This window comes from Neophocaena asiaeorientalis, unplaced genomic scaffold (assembly GCF_003031525.2).
Source record: "Neophocaena asiaeorientalis asiaeorientalis breed wild unplaced genomic scaffold, Neophocaena_asiaeorientalis_V1.1 scaffold533, whole genome shotgun sequence".
NCBI classification, from domain to species: domain Eukaryota; kingdom Metazoa; phylum Chordata; class Mammalia; order Artiodactyla; family Phocoenidae; genus Neophocaena; species Neophocaena asiaeorientalis.
The window spans coordinates 697,637-715,184 of record NW_020172671.1 but is presented as its reverse complement, the minus strand read 5'-3'; the positions used below and the strand labels follow the sequence as shown (position 1 = coordinate 715,184).

The 17,548-nt window shown below is 34.1% G+C and overlaps 1 protein-coding gene across 2 annotated transcripts in view; it reads right to left on the bottom strand.

Annotated features, from left to right (window-relative positions):
* The window catches only part of CSMD3 (CUB and Sushi multiple domains 3), a 1,062,125-nt gene that overhangs the window by 577,488 nt on the left and 467,089 nt on the right, over nt 1-17,548 (bottom strand). For both annotated transcript variants that reach the window (XM_024739588.1, XM_024739590.1), the window contains one exon: nt 8,458-8,579. In XM_024739588.1, coding sequence (XP_024595356.1) covers nt 8,458-8,579 — 122 coding nt within the window. The remainder of the gene's footprint in view (nt 1-8,457; nt 8,580-17,548) is intronic.

Below are 17,548 nucleotides of genomic sequence, written 5' to 3'. Positions count from 1 at the left end.
CCAAGAGACAATCCCCAGGCTGTGCAAAGGAAGGTAAAGATGGGAACTGGGGAAGAACACTGTAGAAGAGAGCATAAAAAATGGCACAGTAGAAAGAAATATTCTTTTTGTTTCTGTAATATCAACTGTGAAACAGGAAGTGATTAAAAGGAAGGCTAAAAATGGAGGTAGGAACTGTATCATGTTAAGGACTTTGAACTTTATCTTATAAACGAGGAGCAGCAAATAATGAGTTTTGAGTGGTGTGCTGACAGGGTTTTATTTGCTTTTCATATGCTCACTTTGGCAGCAGGAACAATCTGTATTTGAAGTGGAGTAGGGCAGTTAGAGAGATCGAGGGACTAAACTTGAGCTGTAAAAGTAGGGATGGAGAAGAGTGGACTCAATCTAGATCCCGCCCCCCGCCAAAAAAAATGATTGTAGTCCTTTTTCCCTTTTTCTCTTTTCATACATATAGAAGCACTAGTCAAAAGCTCACTCAAAAATCGATGCCTCATAGGACTATTTTATCAAATTTTATTGGGTATAGTCTAATTCAGACAAAGCAGAATATTCAACCCATTTGTCCAAAATATCATGTATTTCAGTAATCCTGAAATTTTACTGTTTTGTGATATGAATTGTGTGTGATATGTATTACGTGTGATATGTATTACATGTGTACATGGAAAATTAGTGTTCAATAACTGTTTAATTAGTAATCATCCTAATTTGCCTATTTTTGTAAAAAGGTAAATTTACATGAAATTTGTGAAACAAATACTGTAAGATAAAAAAGGTTTAAATATAATACATATAAACCCAACATTATTTATTTGAAAGTAATCTCATTTTAGAGGAAGAAATTAATCTCTCATATTCTAGAAGGATTATACACTATAATAATTATATATTTTACAACAGAAGATGTATTCCAAGACTCTTGGACTAGACCATTCAAAAATGAGGAGTGCCAGCCTAGGGAATTCTCTAGGTTCATCCACTTTGCTGGCAGAATCAGGTTAATAGTTTCAATTCTTACAAAGGCTCATATTTTAGAGACAGGAGGGGAATCTGGAGACACAGTAAGATACTGATGGAACGATAAAAGCTTTCAGCTTTGTTTATTTTTCTATGCCTTTTGTATTTGTGCACTGCTCTTCCCCTTTAGGGGGTTGCTGGTATGTAACAATGATATTAAATATGGCACTACGAATGTTTCACTGAAGGGAAGAAACTACACAAAATGAAAAATGCATCAAATATTAAATCTATAACAAAACTGTACAAAACCATTGGTTCTTTCTGCCATTTATTCATGTTTTGCTACTGGAGGCTATAATTTAAATTTCATAATATATATAAATGATCAACTTGAAGTTACAAATTTTGAAGAAAATGCTTGCAGATACTGTTGCTGGTTTTAGGAGGATATTCATTACAAATTTGTACATGTTAGGTTGTACATATTGAAACAAATTTTAAACAAATATGAGTACGTCTCATTAAAGTGAATTTGGTAAGAAGCACTATTTTGCTGGGTTTTGTCACTCATTAATAATGACGTCAGTCTGATCCAGAATACCTATCTCTCCATTTATTCATCTATACTATTTTTAAGCAGAGAACCTTTGACTTGAAGCTTTATTAAAAAATGAGATTAGTTTAAAATGGCTAAACATACAACATGGTAGTGAGATACTATACATTTTTGTATATAATGAACCATACAGTGGATTCTAATTCCCATTCTCAGTTTATTTTTATTGTTTTTCTTTGATACCAAAGAGGAAGGATGCAAGATATTAGCTTCTCAATTCATGGTCTTTGTTGTTAACTTTATTTTTGCTTATGTAATTTCTTCAAGTGTTAATGAATCTTTATCAGTTAATATTTATGGAAGACCTTGTTTACTTCCAAAATTATCTTCTTGAGTAAGCAATTTAGGTAGAAGCCCAAGAATTTAGGGTATAAGAGGAATTATTTGCCACTGAACTCACTGTTTGCCAGTTATCCAGGAAGAAAGATTGCTGGTCCATGAATGAATATTCTTCGGGACGAGTGGTTGGGAAAAGAGTAGGGAGAGATATTTATACTATTTGCTGTTTTGTGAACTGCACTTCAATTAATAAGCCTCTTTTGAAAATTTTCGATGTTATGTTGAAACACAAATCAGATAAATCTTCTTCCTAAAACCTTTTAATTTGTTTAATTCATTCTATAAATTTGTATTTAGAGCCTACTCTTTACTAGGTGCTATTCTAGTGCTGGGGATATAGACAAACTTTCTTCCCTTCTTGGAGAAGTATACAAAAGATAGAGAAGCAGCACATAATATAATACCATACAATATGAGATCTTCAAATACTGATGTGTTACAAGATGCTATAAAAAAAATAAAGCAAGGAGATAGAGATGGAGGTGGTCAGTGATTCAGGGGAGAGAAAGTGACACTTAAGAGATATCTAAATGAAGTAAGAGATATCATGCTTCTCATTACATTTTTGGATGGATCGCAGAGGGCCCTGTATGATCCGAGCTTTAATCAGCTCTATAGCGTCCATTTCTTACATTCTTCTCTTTACCCACTATGCCACAGGACCGCTGTCATCTTTTTAGTTTCTAGAAGACACCAGGCTCTGGCTTCTGTGGTGGCGCAGTGGTTGAGAGTCCACCTGCCGATTCAGGGGATGTGGGTTCGTGCCCCGGTCCTGTAAGATCCCACATGCCGCGGAGCGGCTGGGCCCACGAGCCAGGGCCGCTGAGCCTGCACATCCGGAGCCTGTGCTCCACAACGGGAGAGGTCACAACAGTGAGAGGCCCGCATACGGCAAAAAAAATCTTGAATGTATTGTGACTTGTTTTGGGCCCTTAGCATGTGAACTATCCTGGAGAATGTTCCATGTGCACTTGACAAGAATTTGTATTCTGCTGATTTTGGATGGACTGTTCTATATACCTATTAAGGACTTAATTTGGTGTAGGGTGTTCTTTAGGTCTATTGTTTCCTTATTGATTGTCTGCCAGGATGATCTATCCATTGATGTAACTGGGGTGCTCAAGTCCCTTACTATTACTGTATTGCTTTCAATTTCTCCTTTTAAGTCTGTTAATATTTGCTTTATATATCTTGGTGTTATGTTAGGTACATATACATTTATAAATGTTATATCTTCTTGGTGGACTGGCTCTGTTATCATTATGTAATGCCCTTGTCTTTTATTATCGTCTTTATTTTAAAGTCTACTTTTTCTGATATGAGTATCATATCAGCTTTCTTTTCATTTCCATTTGCATGGAATATCTTTTTCCATCCCTTCACCTTTAGTTTGTGTGTTCTTACTCCTGAAGTGAGTCACTTGTAGGCAGCATAAAGATGGGTCTTTTTTTTTTTTTTAATCCATTTATTCTCCCTAGGTCTTTTCATTGGAAAATTTCATCCATTTACATTTAAAGTAATTATTGATAGGTATGTACTTATTGCCACTTTGGTAATTGTTTTCTGGTTTCTGTAGTTTTTCTCTGTTCTTTTCTTCCTCTCTCTTTTCCTTGGGTTTTGGTTGTTTTCTTTAGCATTATTTTTAAATTTCTGTTCATTTTTTTGTGTACTTACTTTATGTTTTTTCCTTGTGATTATCATGAGGCTCACATACTACATTCTAATTAAATAGCAGTTTGTCTTAAGTTGTTAGGAACTTAAATTTGAACACATTCCAAAGCTGTATATTTTCACTTCCCCAAGTGTTTTATACTTTTGATGACACACTTTACATCTTTTTATGTATCCCTTAACTATTGTAATTTTAGTTAATTTTACTACTTTTGGCTTTTTTTTTTTTTTTGCAGTACATGGGCCTCTCACTGTTGTGGCCTCTCCCGTCGCGGAGCACAGGCTCCAGACGCGCAGGCTCAGCGGCCATGGCTCACGGGCCCAGCCGCTCCGTGGCATGTGGGATCTTCCCGGACCGGGGCACGAACCCATGTGCCCTGCATCGGCAGGCGGACTCTCAACAACTGCACCACCAGGGAAGCCCCTACTTTTGTCTTTTAATCCTCATGCTTGCTTTATAAGTAATTGATATACTACCTTTGTTATATATTTACCTTTTCCAGTGGATTTTTACATTGTTTTCTTATTATTTAATTAGTGATATTTATTTTCAGCCTAAAGAAGGTCCTTTAACATTTCTCTCAGGGACAATTTAGTGGTAGTGAAGTTCTTTAGCTTATGCTTCCCTGGGAAACTCTTAATCTCTCTTTCAATTCTGAATGGTAACCTTCCTGGGTATGTTATTGCAGAATTCTTGGTTGGTTATTTTTTCCTTTCAGCACTTTAAATATGTCATGCCACTCCTTTTGGCCTGTAAGATTTCTGCTGAAAAAAACAAAACAAAACAAAAAACTGCTGATAGCCTTATGGGGTTTCCCTTACATGTAACAGGTTGTTTTTCTCTTGCTGCTTTTAGTATTCTCTCTTTGTCCTTGACTTTTACCATTTTTAATTATAATGTGTCTTGTTATGTGTCTCTTTGGGTCCATCTAATTCAGAATTCTCTGTGCTTTCTGGACCTTGATGTCTGTTTCCTCTACGGATTATGAAAATTTTCAGCCATTATTTCTTTAATATTTTTTCTCATTTTTTTCCTTCTGGGACCACTATAACACAAATGTTGTTATTCCTGTTGATCTTGTCCCAAAGGTTTCTTAAGATGTATTCAGTTTTTTAAATTCTTTATTCATTTTGCTGCTCTGTCTGGGTGAGTTCCACTGACTTGTCTTCCAGCTTGCTTATTCATTCTTCTACCTCATCCAACTTGTTTTTGAACCCCTATAGTGTATTTTTCAGTTCAGTTATAACTTCTATTCGGTATTTCCTCATATTTTCTGTCTCTTTGTTGAAGTTCTCACTGTGTCTGTCCATTCTTCTCCTGTGTTCAGTGAGAATATTTATGACTATTACTTTAAACTCTTTATAAAGTAGATTGTTTAACTCTGCTTTATTTTGCTTTCTGAGGCATTGTCTTGTTCTTTCACTTGGAACATAGTCCTCTGTCTCCTCATTTTGCCTAATTCTCTGTATTTGTCTCTATGTATTAGGTAAATCAGCTACCTCTCCCAGTCTTGGAGGAGTGACTTTATGTAGATGTTCTGTAGGGCTCAGAAGTGCCAGGCACTCAAGAGGTGTCCCCTATGTGGACTGCATGCATTCTCCTGCTGTGGAGGGGCTGCAGCTGCTGCTGCTTCAGTGTGCTGGTGGGCAGGGCTGGCCTCTATCATGGTTTGCTGCAGGACCTGGCCATGGTAGCTGCTGAACGCCGGGCAGAGTCACATCCCAGCTGGTTCTGTAGCTTGGCCAAGGCACAGGAGTAGGTGGAGCTCTTTGTGGGGCACATCCACTGGCAGTAACAGGTTAGATGGAGATTTCCTAAATGGTGCATTCCAGAGATGGTATTAGCAAGGTACCCTGAGATTTCAAAAATGGCTCCCACCAGTGTCTTAGTCCCCAGAGAGCATCTCAACTGGTTCCTGCCCCTCCAGCAGACACTTTAAGATCAGTAAGGGAGTCCCCTTTACCTTTGACCTTTACAAGTGATTGAAATCACTTTTCAATCTGGTGATTTTGTGCTGGTTTTCAGGTTGACTGAGTCTGCATGTGACCCCTTTAAGAGTGAGTTTTCCATTCACTGTAGTTCTACGGTTTTCCTGGATGTATTACCCATTGGTTTTCAAAGCATGTGTTTTAGGGGCTCATCTTTCCTGTGAAGGATCTAAGGGTTGGGGTGCCTGACGTGAAGTTCAAATCTCTTGCTTCTCAAGGAAAATATCCATACCTTGTGATCCTTCCAGACTGTGAATTGCTGTGGCTGGGGTGTGACTGCATCTCTGTTTCTCCTAACTGTCCCTTTACCCTTTGTGGCTGTCCTTTCACCCTTTGTTGTGGAGATTCTGTTGTGTTTTCAGGCCCCTTTCAGAGCGAATTATCCCATATGTAGTTGTATATTTGTTGTATCTGTGGGAAGAGTTGAGTTCAGGATCTTCCAATACCACCATCTTGAACCCTCCCCAATGATTGCTTTTAAGTTATCAAACATAAAGAAAAACATGAGCAATGATTTTTGAAGAAACTCATAGATATTGAGGGGTTAAGTATCTTGGTTAATTTGGGTTTATACCAACTAAGAGAGCTCTGCACCTGTGGTTTATGCCAGTAACTGTCTTCTCAAAAGAGTTCTGACATGGTAATCTATGTAAGCAAATCTTCCAACATTATTTGTCAAAATATATGGTTATAACCTGTAGTGCATCATAAAATTGATTTAGTGAGGTATGACCAGTATTTTAAAAATAGATTACAAGTTAGAATCAAAAACAGAGAATTGCATTCATGTAGTAAGGGAAAATTATTTTTTAGCATTGTATGTATGTATGTATGTATGTGTGTGTGTGTGTGTGTGTGTGTGTGTGTGTGTGAGTAACTGGGCCACAATGTAAAATATAATTGTGGGAGATGGTTGAAAATACCTGGATTTTTACAGGGTATCTTAAAATGGATATAAACCAACAGATCAAAAATTAATGTCCTCAATCAGCTATTTGATAAAAATAGCAAAGAAAGTAATTATGTCTCCCTTAGAAAATAAATTCGATTTTTTTTATGGAAAGAGAGAATAGATAAAAGTTTGGTAGATTGGTTAAGAAAAGTAAGGAGAAATGTGATGAACTCTGTGAAACTTCAGGTAATTCAATAATGAAAATGAGTTAAGCTTAGCAAAGTAAACATCTTATAGAGCAGGAGATAATTATCACATTTTGCTGACAATTATAGGTAACTGCTATGACACAAAAAAGATTTCTATCTCCATACAAGATTAATACAATGTGTTTCTCCCATACTTTACAATGAATTTGCTTCATGCTTATCTTAGTATAAGATACTTATGTCTTAGTGTGAGATACGTCACTGTAAATAACACACATCTTATAAAGTACACAGCATTGACCTTTGCTACCTATGTGATCTCAGACACGTTATTCATCTTCTTTATTAAATGCAGACATAAAATTATTTATCTATTAAGGAAAGTCTTAAAATTAAATAATTCATGAAAAGTGCTGTGAATGGTACCTGGCATGTTACTAAATGTTCAATAAATATGCGTTTATTTTTTCTCAAGTAGTTCATGATTTTTTTTCCTTAACAACCCATAATTTGCACAGAGAAGGTATTCGATAAATAAACATTTGCTGAATTGAATTGAATTGACAACACGGGTTGGGTAAGTAAAATGATTTCCTTTGTGAAGGTGAAGAGTTAGATTTAGTAATTTTCCCAAGGTTTATACAGCTAGTTTAGGGGAGCATAGGCTTCTGACCTAGTTCTTATGAGTTGTAAATCAGGGCTCTCCTATAAGGCAAGTGTAATTGACCACTGAGTTGATTTTTAAAACAACCCTGCTACTCTTATGATTGTTTTATGAACATAAAACCCCAAACAGTCTGGAAAATAGTATACTTTGTATCTAATAACGAGTTAATTTTTTTTAAGTATTTATTAACTCTGCTAAGTACTCTGTATGCATTACCTCACTTACTTCTCATAACTTTGAAATACATGCTCTTATTACTCACATTTTATAGATAAAGAAACTGAATTTCAGAGAGGTTAAATAGCTTGATCAAAGTTGTTAGTTGGTAAATTCTAAATCAGTATTTGAACTACAAATATGACCCAGTTTTATGGACTCTACCACCAACCTTTCCTTAATCTAACTCAGATAAGATATCATATATTCTGAGAGGAATTTTGACTCTTCCTATTTAGGTCCTTGCTATACATTCTTACAAGGAGAAGCAGGATAGAGAGAACAGAAACAGAAAACTTGCTAATTTTTCAGCTGCTCTTTCGTTCATTCAGCATTATAATTTTTTTTGAAGTACTGTGGCATGTACATATTTAGATGTATTATTCATTTTTAGTCAAATAGAAAGACAACCCAACCTTTAGAAGTACCCATAATATGAATCCTCTATTAGTGGAGAGAACATTAATAACTTCTTATAATAAAGAAAAGCTATGTGATCTGTGGCAATAGAGAAACACTGAAAGGAAAGGCAGCTATGTATAAAAACATGATATACCTGAATGATATGTCAAGCAGAAAGATATGAAGTGAAAACCATTATTTATGGCCTCTTTAAAAAAAAAAAAGTATACTTACAACCTTCAAAAGCATGTCTCAGAAAACATTAATTTATAATTTTAATGTGTTGTCGTTTATATGTTAGTTGGGATAGAACTGCAATATTTAACATTTTTTCCGTATTTCTCATATAAGTTTATGTTTTATATAATGGATAAGTAGGAAATATTTCAGAAATCATATGTTAGGTATGAATTTTCTTCACTGCACTTCCCTCATGATGTCTTTGTTTTTGTCTTTATGTTACGCTTTTTCACCAGAGATGGTTTTCAGTTACCTTATTGGTGTTCACCGCTGTGATGACCCAGACACATTGTGCATTGCTGTCATACTGGAATGGAAAGTTGGGAGACGTAAAGGTTCCACTTGGTCCTTGAAGATTAGAGCCACATGTCTTCACTAAAAGAGAAATTGCATTTTAAAAGGTGAATGTGCCACATGCAAAATCATAGCAATAAAATGACTTGCAAATAGACTTTAAATTCAAAATCGCACAATAATAACCACATTGAAATATATATTATGACATTCTATTGTGACATCAAAATGAGTGTTTTTTACACCCTGAAGTTCACAAGCTCATATTTTAAACATTAATCGAAAACTAGTTATGAATTAAAGTGTGAAGCATGATAAATTGTCCTCTGACTGTAAATAGGTTAGTTTAATTAGTGAGAGCTTATATTTATTCAATATTGTGTTAACAAAATTCTACAAAGAGGAAGAAGCAAATCTTTGGATTGATTAGCAATTTAAATAGTGTTTTCCTTTCTATTTATTAAGTACACTAGGACTCATAATAGCATAATAGCATAAAACTCATAACTGAAACATCAATATTAAAACTACTTTTTCTGTTCTTATAACTATGAATTGGGCCATTCAGATTACAGAAAGAGCTACACTGAAGTAATTTTAAGAAATTCCCACAAAAGTCATATTATAATATTTCCTCAGTTTTCTAACCCTTTTCTCTTCTAATTAACAAAAGAGTTTCTGACCACACTGTATATGTCTTGACTTCCTTCTTGAGCACCACAAAAGTTTCTTGGTGGCATTACTTTTGATATGCATTTTTTTGCCCCATTCCATTAAAATCCTGCCTAAGTCATCTTTTTCCAATCCATCAATAATTCATTGTATTTTTAAGTCATGTACAGTTTAATATAGATTTTCATATGCACATAAAACTTTCCATATAATCACTTTAAAGATCAGTTTATGGAGGTCCCAAAAGTTTGTTTGACTTGTCCAAGATCACTCAGCTAGTAAATAACATAGTCAAGATTTGAGCTCAGGTCTTCCAACTTCAAGTCTTATCTTTTTATCATGAAATCTGTCTCTCTAGTATGTTAGTGTTTTTTAGCTAGTTTTTTTCTTTTTCCTTTAGCTCATATTTTAGCATGAATCTATTCTAGACAACTTTGTGGTGATTTATTGGTTACTCTTAACTTTCTCTTGTTTGTATCTGACTTCTATATTTTAAACAATAAAACTGTTATGTTATAATAAGGAAAAATTAACAAATGGTATTTTTCTTCCTTCAACATCAATTACCAACCTTCCCTTTTTCATTTACTACCCCCTTCTTATAAGTCTTCCATGTTCATTACTCCATTTTCTTCTCTCCTGTTCACTTTTTTAAATTTTTCTCAATTTCCAATTTCCATAGTAAAAATACCTTGGCTGATTTTAGGCTACCAAAGCTTTGTCAAGGCCTCACAAAATTTCTGAATATTTAACATTTGGTTTCTTTTTTACAGCTCTATTGAGATAAAGTTGGCATATAACACCGTGTAAGTTTAAGGTGAACAACATGATGATTCACCTCGCATAATCACCACTTGTGCATGTGTGTGTGTAGTGAGAAATGTTTAAGATCTACTCTCTTAGCAACCTTCAAGTATGTGATACAGCATTATTAACTATATTCACCATACTGTACATTATATCTTCAGAAGTTACTCATCTTATAACTGGAAATTTGTTCCCTTTAACCTAGCACCTCCAGACTCACTTTTTTTTTTTTTTTTTTTTTTGGTATGTGGGGCTCTTTATTGGATTTATCCTAAAGAATTAATTCCCAGACTCATTTTTTTTTTTTTTTTTTTTTGTGGTATGTGGGCCTCTCACTGTTGTGGCCTCTCCCGTTGCAGAGCACAGGCTCTGGATTCGCAGGCTCAGCGGCCATGGCTCACGGGCCTAGCTGCTCCGTGGCATGTGGGATCCTCCTGGACCGGGGCACGAACCCATGCCCCCTCCATCGGCAGGCAGACTCTCAACCACTGCGCCACCAGGGAAGCCCCAGCCAGACTCACTTTTGAGAATTACTATTCTACTCTCTGTTTCTATGAGTTTGTCAATTTTAGATTCCACATATAAGTGAGATCATTGTATTGCAACTTCTCATAAGTCTTCCAAGTTCATTACTTCATTTTTTTCTCCCCCATTCACTTTTGAAAGTATTTCAGTCTAAGTTCTCTTGTTTCAGTGTTGAAATTGCTGTCACAATGCCAGAAATGACCTCCTAAATCTAATAGCATCTCTTCATTTTTTTCTACATATGTAATCTCTCAGCAGTAATGGAAAGTATTGATCAACTTTGAAATTCTCAGCTGTCCCTTACATAGTCCTGAATCTCTTGATTCTAGGCCTATTTGCTTTGAATAGTATGCTCCATACCCTGTGTTCTGGTTCTATTTTTTTCCCATCTGACTTTTAAGTAGCATAATATTAAACTATTTCACAGTCTATTTTCTCTTTGTTCAATGCTCTCTCTGAATAGTTATTCCAATTCAATTTTACGGCAACAATGGTCATTTGTGTTGACAGCTCTCAAATCTACATCACCAATTTTGTCATCTCTCTTGATTTCTAGAGTAAATTTTTTCTCTGTCTACTGGAAATTCCATGAAATATTTTAAAGTGTTTAATGAAAACTTTAACTAACCCCTCCACCTCCTTCCCATGCGTACATATGCACTCCTCAAGACCTATGTATTCCACTTCTTAAACATCTTATTATCCTTCTTTTTCTTCTTTTCCCAATACCCAGTGCTTCATAATCATCTTTTGCCTAGACTAGATATAGCTACTTAACTCCTTTCCTATACTCCATTTTCACTCTCTGTTCCATCCTCCTTAGTGCTACTACTCTTACCTTTCTAAAATACAAATTTGATTATTTCACTTAATTGCATAAAAACTTGACCTGTTTCCTATAGGATAAATTACCAACTGCCTAAAATAGAATATAAAATCATTCCTGTAAGGATACAGGTTTATTTTCCAATACAACTTCCTGCCATCTTATACTGTCATACACTCAACTTCTGCCAGAAAAAAGTAAATTTTTTTTTCTTTGAATATATATACCTTTTATAGTTTTCCACTTTTTCCATGCTGTTCTCCAAGACTAAAATGTTATTCCTTCTTACATTTGCCTGCGGAAAATCTATTCATTTAAACAAAGTTAAACCAATGTGCCACTTCTTTCTATAGGAAGTGTTCCCAATTCTTCCACTCAGGGTTCTGTAATGGATTGTAGTCCTCACAGCACATCATTTGAACGGCATATCCATAAAGGTGTTTAAGTGCTAGTGATGTGATAAAGAATGCAGTATAAAATACTTACAAACTTTATAGCAATAAGAATTTTAGAGCAATCACATGATTGGTTTGAAGTTAGTAGAAACATCTTTCTAATTGGACATACTACTTCAAGTGGCTCTTACTACTTGGTAATTCTCTGGCATGCTTTGTTTTCTAAAATGTGCAAACACTTACAGTCCTTTGTGGACAGGCCTTGTTTATCATCTCTGTTCATTAACTCCTAGTGCATTGGCCTTCATGATGTAGAAATGTTTACTGAAAGAACAAATATCCAAGTTCTTTGGCACAGCTCTTAAATGAACTGTAAAATATATGCTCTCTATATGCTGATAAAAAATCCTTAAAAATATGTTTCAGACTGGGAAATTGTCTTTTTTGAAAATGATTTTCTTTTCACATAAAAATAAAGAAAAAAACACTCATAAAATGACAAGTAAGAATCACCCATAAATATGCTGGTCTTCCTGACTGCTTCTGTCCAAACCAAAGAGTAACCACTTAACAAGTAAGGTTGTATTTCTGCAAATATTTTCATTTTGTAGGTGTACATGTTTTTACAAAATTCTTGGCTTTTTGTGTGTTTGAGTGTTTTAAGAAACTGAGCTAATTCTATACATATTCCTCTGAAACTTATTTTCCCCTCATGTATCATGAATACTGTTCTAGGTCAGCATATGTAGATTTAATTAATAGATTTCACAGTCGCAACGGTAGCTGATGGATGGATTGCAAATTTTTGACAGCCTTCAACTATGAGAATAGCACATGGTAATTAGGGGTTTCCCTAATCCTGGGCTGGGGAATGAGAAGACCAGCCATTTGAGCAATTTGCAACAGCTGACCCATAGCAACCAACGTACAATATAACTGAAAGGAAAAATTATCTTGTAAGCCACTAAGATTTTGTGGTTGCTCGTTATAACAGCACATGCTAGTGAAAGTTTGTTTTAATTTTTTCAGCTAAAAAACATAATCCAGGAATGGAGATCTTAGTACCTATATCTTTATATTTGTGCTAATACGTGTTCTTTATATTTGTGCTATCACGGCAGAATGAATTCTTCACAGGCTTACTTAGCTACGATATGTGAGGATGTAAAAATTGGATAAATTGTCTAAATTACTCCACACTTTTTTTCAGTATATTCTCAAAAATGGTATAAAGGAGAATAGGTCTCCACATTCTCACCAAAATAATAGTGTTATCTATTTGTGTTTTTGTCATTAAATATGTTAATAACATTTTGATTTCCTATTCTCTACATTATTAGTATGGTTTAGCAGAAGTTTTTACTGTTATTTCTATTCCTTTTGCTCTGATTTTTCTGTTCATGTACACTTTTCTAGTTTCAATTGTCCTTTTCTCATGGTTTTACAGAAGTTTCCTACATATTATCAGTATTAACCATTTTTTATGCATGTTGTAATTATTTTCCCAGTTTTTTTTTTAATTTTAAACTTTGCTTTTAGTTAATTTTCTCTGAAAACTTTTTTAAAAGTACATGTAAATCTGTCAGTATTTTCCTCTAGGGTAGCTGTGTTTTATGTCTTGGTTAGGAAAGGTTTCTTCAAATCTAGGTTTTCAAAAGTTGAAAAGGTTGAAAACACCATCTAATGTTTAATTCCCATACTTTCAAATTTTACGTTATATTTAAACTTTTCATTTATCTGGAAATTATTTTTGTATGGTGTGAAGTAGGGTAGATAATTATACTTTCCAATATATGGATATCTGTTTTCCCAGTAGCATTTATAGTAAACTCTGTTTTATTCCCCACCAATTTAAAATGCCATATGTACTATGTTATGTTATGCTCCACCCACACTTTCTCTCAGAAATCCATACATGGATCTGAACTGGTATTTTGTGTATTGATTCACTTATCTATGATTATTTCTCTGAAATACCATACTGTTTAATCACTTTTAATATAGACATTGCAAATCTCATCATTGTTCAATTTCATTATTTTCTTTGTTATTCTTGAATATCTACTTTTCCATGAACTTTTGGTATGTCAATTTGTGAAGTTTAAAAAAGATTGGTAGTCTTATTGAATTATATTGAACTCATACATCATTTTGATACAAATTTTCTTCTTCAATGTAGCATTAATAACACAAAGGTGAAAGATAAATGTGATTACAGTAGATGCTTATTAAATGTTTGATAAATAAAGCAGAAATTCCTGATTTAAGTTTTAGAAACACAGAAATAGTAGAAAAAGGAGAAAACTTTCTAAATGTAACAATGAATGTATGAAATTAAAAGAAGTATTAGACTATATAATAAAATGTGAAAACTTTTGCCATTAAAGATTAGAATAAAACATGGATGCTCAAAATCTGTGACAGCATTCAACATTATCTCAGAAGTTCTAGGTAATGCAGTAAATAGGAAAAATTTGGAAAGGATTACAAAATAAAAAGGTATCATTTTTTTACTTACAATATGCAATTTGCCTACCTAAACTCAAGAGTTAATCATTTGTCTACAATTTATACTATGTTATGTTTAAGAGTCATGTAAACTGGCTTTGAAGAAAGCATGCATATGAAAATTTAAAGCTTTCTTTTATAAAAATGATTGGCAATTCAAATGGAAAGATCCAATTCACACAAGCAACAAAGTAAATGTGTAATTTTGAAAAACATATTTGGCAAGAAAGGTACAAGACTTCTATAAAGAGAACCATAAAAAACATTCTGAAGGAAATGAAATAAAACCTGTGTAAGTGAAAAGACAGGTTGTGTTCTGGATGGGAAGGCTTGTTGTCACAAAAATGTTAACATCCTGATTTCAGCAGTTTAAAATGAATTGATACAAATTAGCTAATTTTTATATAGTCTATATATCTATGATTATTTTAACTCTTAGTTCGTCTAATATAGTTATTTTACAATAATCTATATGTCTTATTCATGTTCCACCTATATTTTTAAAAAGGTAGAGAAGAATAGCTAATTCATCCTTTTCTAGTCTTGTTTTTGAAGTAAAATGAGCCTATACATAAGGAGACACTGTGAGCTACTGTTAAGAGGATTATGCCCTTTCAAGAAAATGATGTAAGTATAGTAGCAGAAAACAAACAAACAAAATTAATCCTTAACCTCTCTATCAATATACCATAGTCCTATTTTTTCCTCAGGTCAAGCACATAGAGTTAACTATGCTTTGAGAAACACCTAAGAAAAAGGTTAAATACAATGAAATATCTTTTGGTTCAACTGTAACCTCCAGGCATTTAGATTTATGCTGGATATAATGTTTGAACTACTCAAGTAAGAGAAGCAAAAAATTTATTTTTTGGTTGAATAAGAAAGATACAATTCTCAGGTTAAATATTCTTTTTGCATGGAATATACCAGCTAGGTCCAGTCTATAGTGGTCTCTGGGTCTAGTGAACCCTGAAGTATCTCTTTCACTCTCTCCTTCCAGAATCTTCATGAATTTTTAATAATATTGAGGGACTATTGTGATCCTGTTCCAACATATTCTCAAGATTTGAGAATTCCTTAAAGCTCCTTCCACTCACTTACTTGCAATTCCTTAAACACAGTGAGAATGTTTCCACTTTAAGACGTTAGTACTTGCTTTTTTCTCACTTTCTATAGGTTTCTCCTCAAACAGTTCTTAATAAATAGTCTATTCTGACTAATCTATATGACTAACCTATCTAAACTTTAGATTTTTAAGTATCACCTTCATACACTACATACACTGAGATATACATATTTACACACAGTATATACACATGCATACATGTGTACACACACACATATATATATACCATTGTTTACTGTCTCTTTTCCTTATTAGAATGACAGCTACATGAGAGCAAGGACTAGGTTTTGTTCACCATGGTGTCTCCAGTGCCTAGAACAGTGTGTGGCCCATAGTAGATACTCATTAAATACAGGAATGAATGAATGAGACCATGATTAAAATAATGAGAGTCACAACAAAGATTTGATTTTGTTTCTGGTTTCTATCTTTCTTCCCCCCACCTCCTTTGCATGTAGTGGCAATTTAGGCTACCACCCTTTTGTGGATATTGTCATCCACCTAGGATTCACTAACAGCTCTGTGAACAATTAATCTCTATTGTCTCCTGCTCTAAGGCTGTGTCTTAGGTATGTTGGAAGATTTCTAGCAAGTAACAATTCTTTGTTATGAGGGGCACGATAGCCTATGTCTTTAATGGAGTTGTTATGATGAAGTCCAAATAGCTTTGTAGTTTGTGTATCTTTACTACCCCTGCATCTTCAACTTACTTTGTGTTCATACTTGAGCAAATCCAAACCATCTGAATCTCATTCTTTTACCTGTAAACTTAGACAGTTACACTATATCACCCATTCTCTCTGATAGGCATACAATGACTTTACACTATATTATGCAGTTATCTCTGTGCTCTTAATGGTTTCTCCCAATAGGTGCAATGAGATTAGTAGAGCCTGGAAGCTATTTTGTTGTCCAATCTCAGAGACATAGCTTTATTAAAACGGTTTGATGACGTATGAAACATGGAAAATTATGGATATTTTAGTAAAAAAAAAATCTATTTGAAATCTGATGTATTTGTAACATTTCCCTTTTCTTTCACCTGTGAATTAACATTGTGATCTTACCCTAGCAGAATTATTTCCATTTCTATCTTTCAATACCCACAGTGATCTCTTTTCTTATTATTCAGAGATGAGACTCATAGTATTAGATCATTTCTGAGAATAACTTGACATTGGCCACAGAATAAACTATATTTCTTATGCTACACAAGAGGTGATAGAAAAAGCAGGTGACATTAACTTTAACTTAGTAGAGCTTCTATTGCTCCTAGAAACTCTTAACTTGTAACTTGGAAAATTAGATGTTCTAATAAGGTATGATAATCAATGTATATAACAATGAATAAGTATGAATAGCCCAAACTTTGTGAGTTTCACCAAATCAGAATGGCTTAGACTATGGGAGATGTACCAACAAAAAACTTATTTGTGTTAGGGTTTCTGATAGGGCCCTGCTAGGTACAACAATAAATATTGCTAGGGAGAAACATAAACTGACTAAAACTGAATAAGTGCTGGTACTTAATGATGGACAACTTCTAGTATTCAGTGGGACTTGAACATGGAGAGACATGGTATGGTTACCTCCCAGACATGAAAGGGAACTATCCCCGATCTCATAGAGGTAAACTAGGGCAAGCGTTACTCACAATTTCTTTCTAATCTGTCTTTGCCCAAACACCACCAGTGGTAATTGAACTCTATCCTTACTATCTATACTTTGCAACAAGGTTGATAGCATGTGTTTTTATTATGATATTTGATTAAAGCAGAAAGTGGGTTTTTTGTTGGATTGATTTTAATTATTTTCTCTTCAAAAGACTGTCTCCTGGGAGTAAGACCCAGGAGAGGAAAAAGAGAGTGGTGATAGTATGTCCAGTCATTTAATAACTATTTAAAAAATGTAAATTTATTTTGGATTCCAAGATAGTGAAGCAAACTATATGTTATAAATAAGAAATATTCGATGGTGGTTGTTTGAGGGAATCAGACTTATTATCGTTTTGTAAACTTCAGTAAGAATCTAGCACCTAAAACTTTATATTTCTATGATATAAACTGATATTAAGCTTATATTATAAGCTGATATAAACATAAAATTTAAACTGATATTATAGCAATACATTTTTTTTTTTTTTTTTTTTTTTCCATACGCAGGCCTCTCCCTGTTGTGGTCTCTCCCCTTG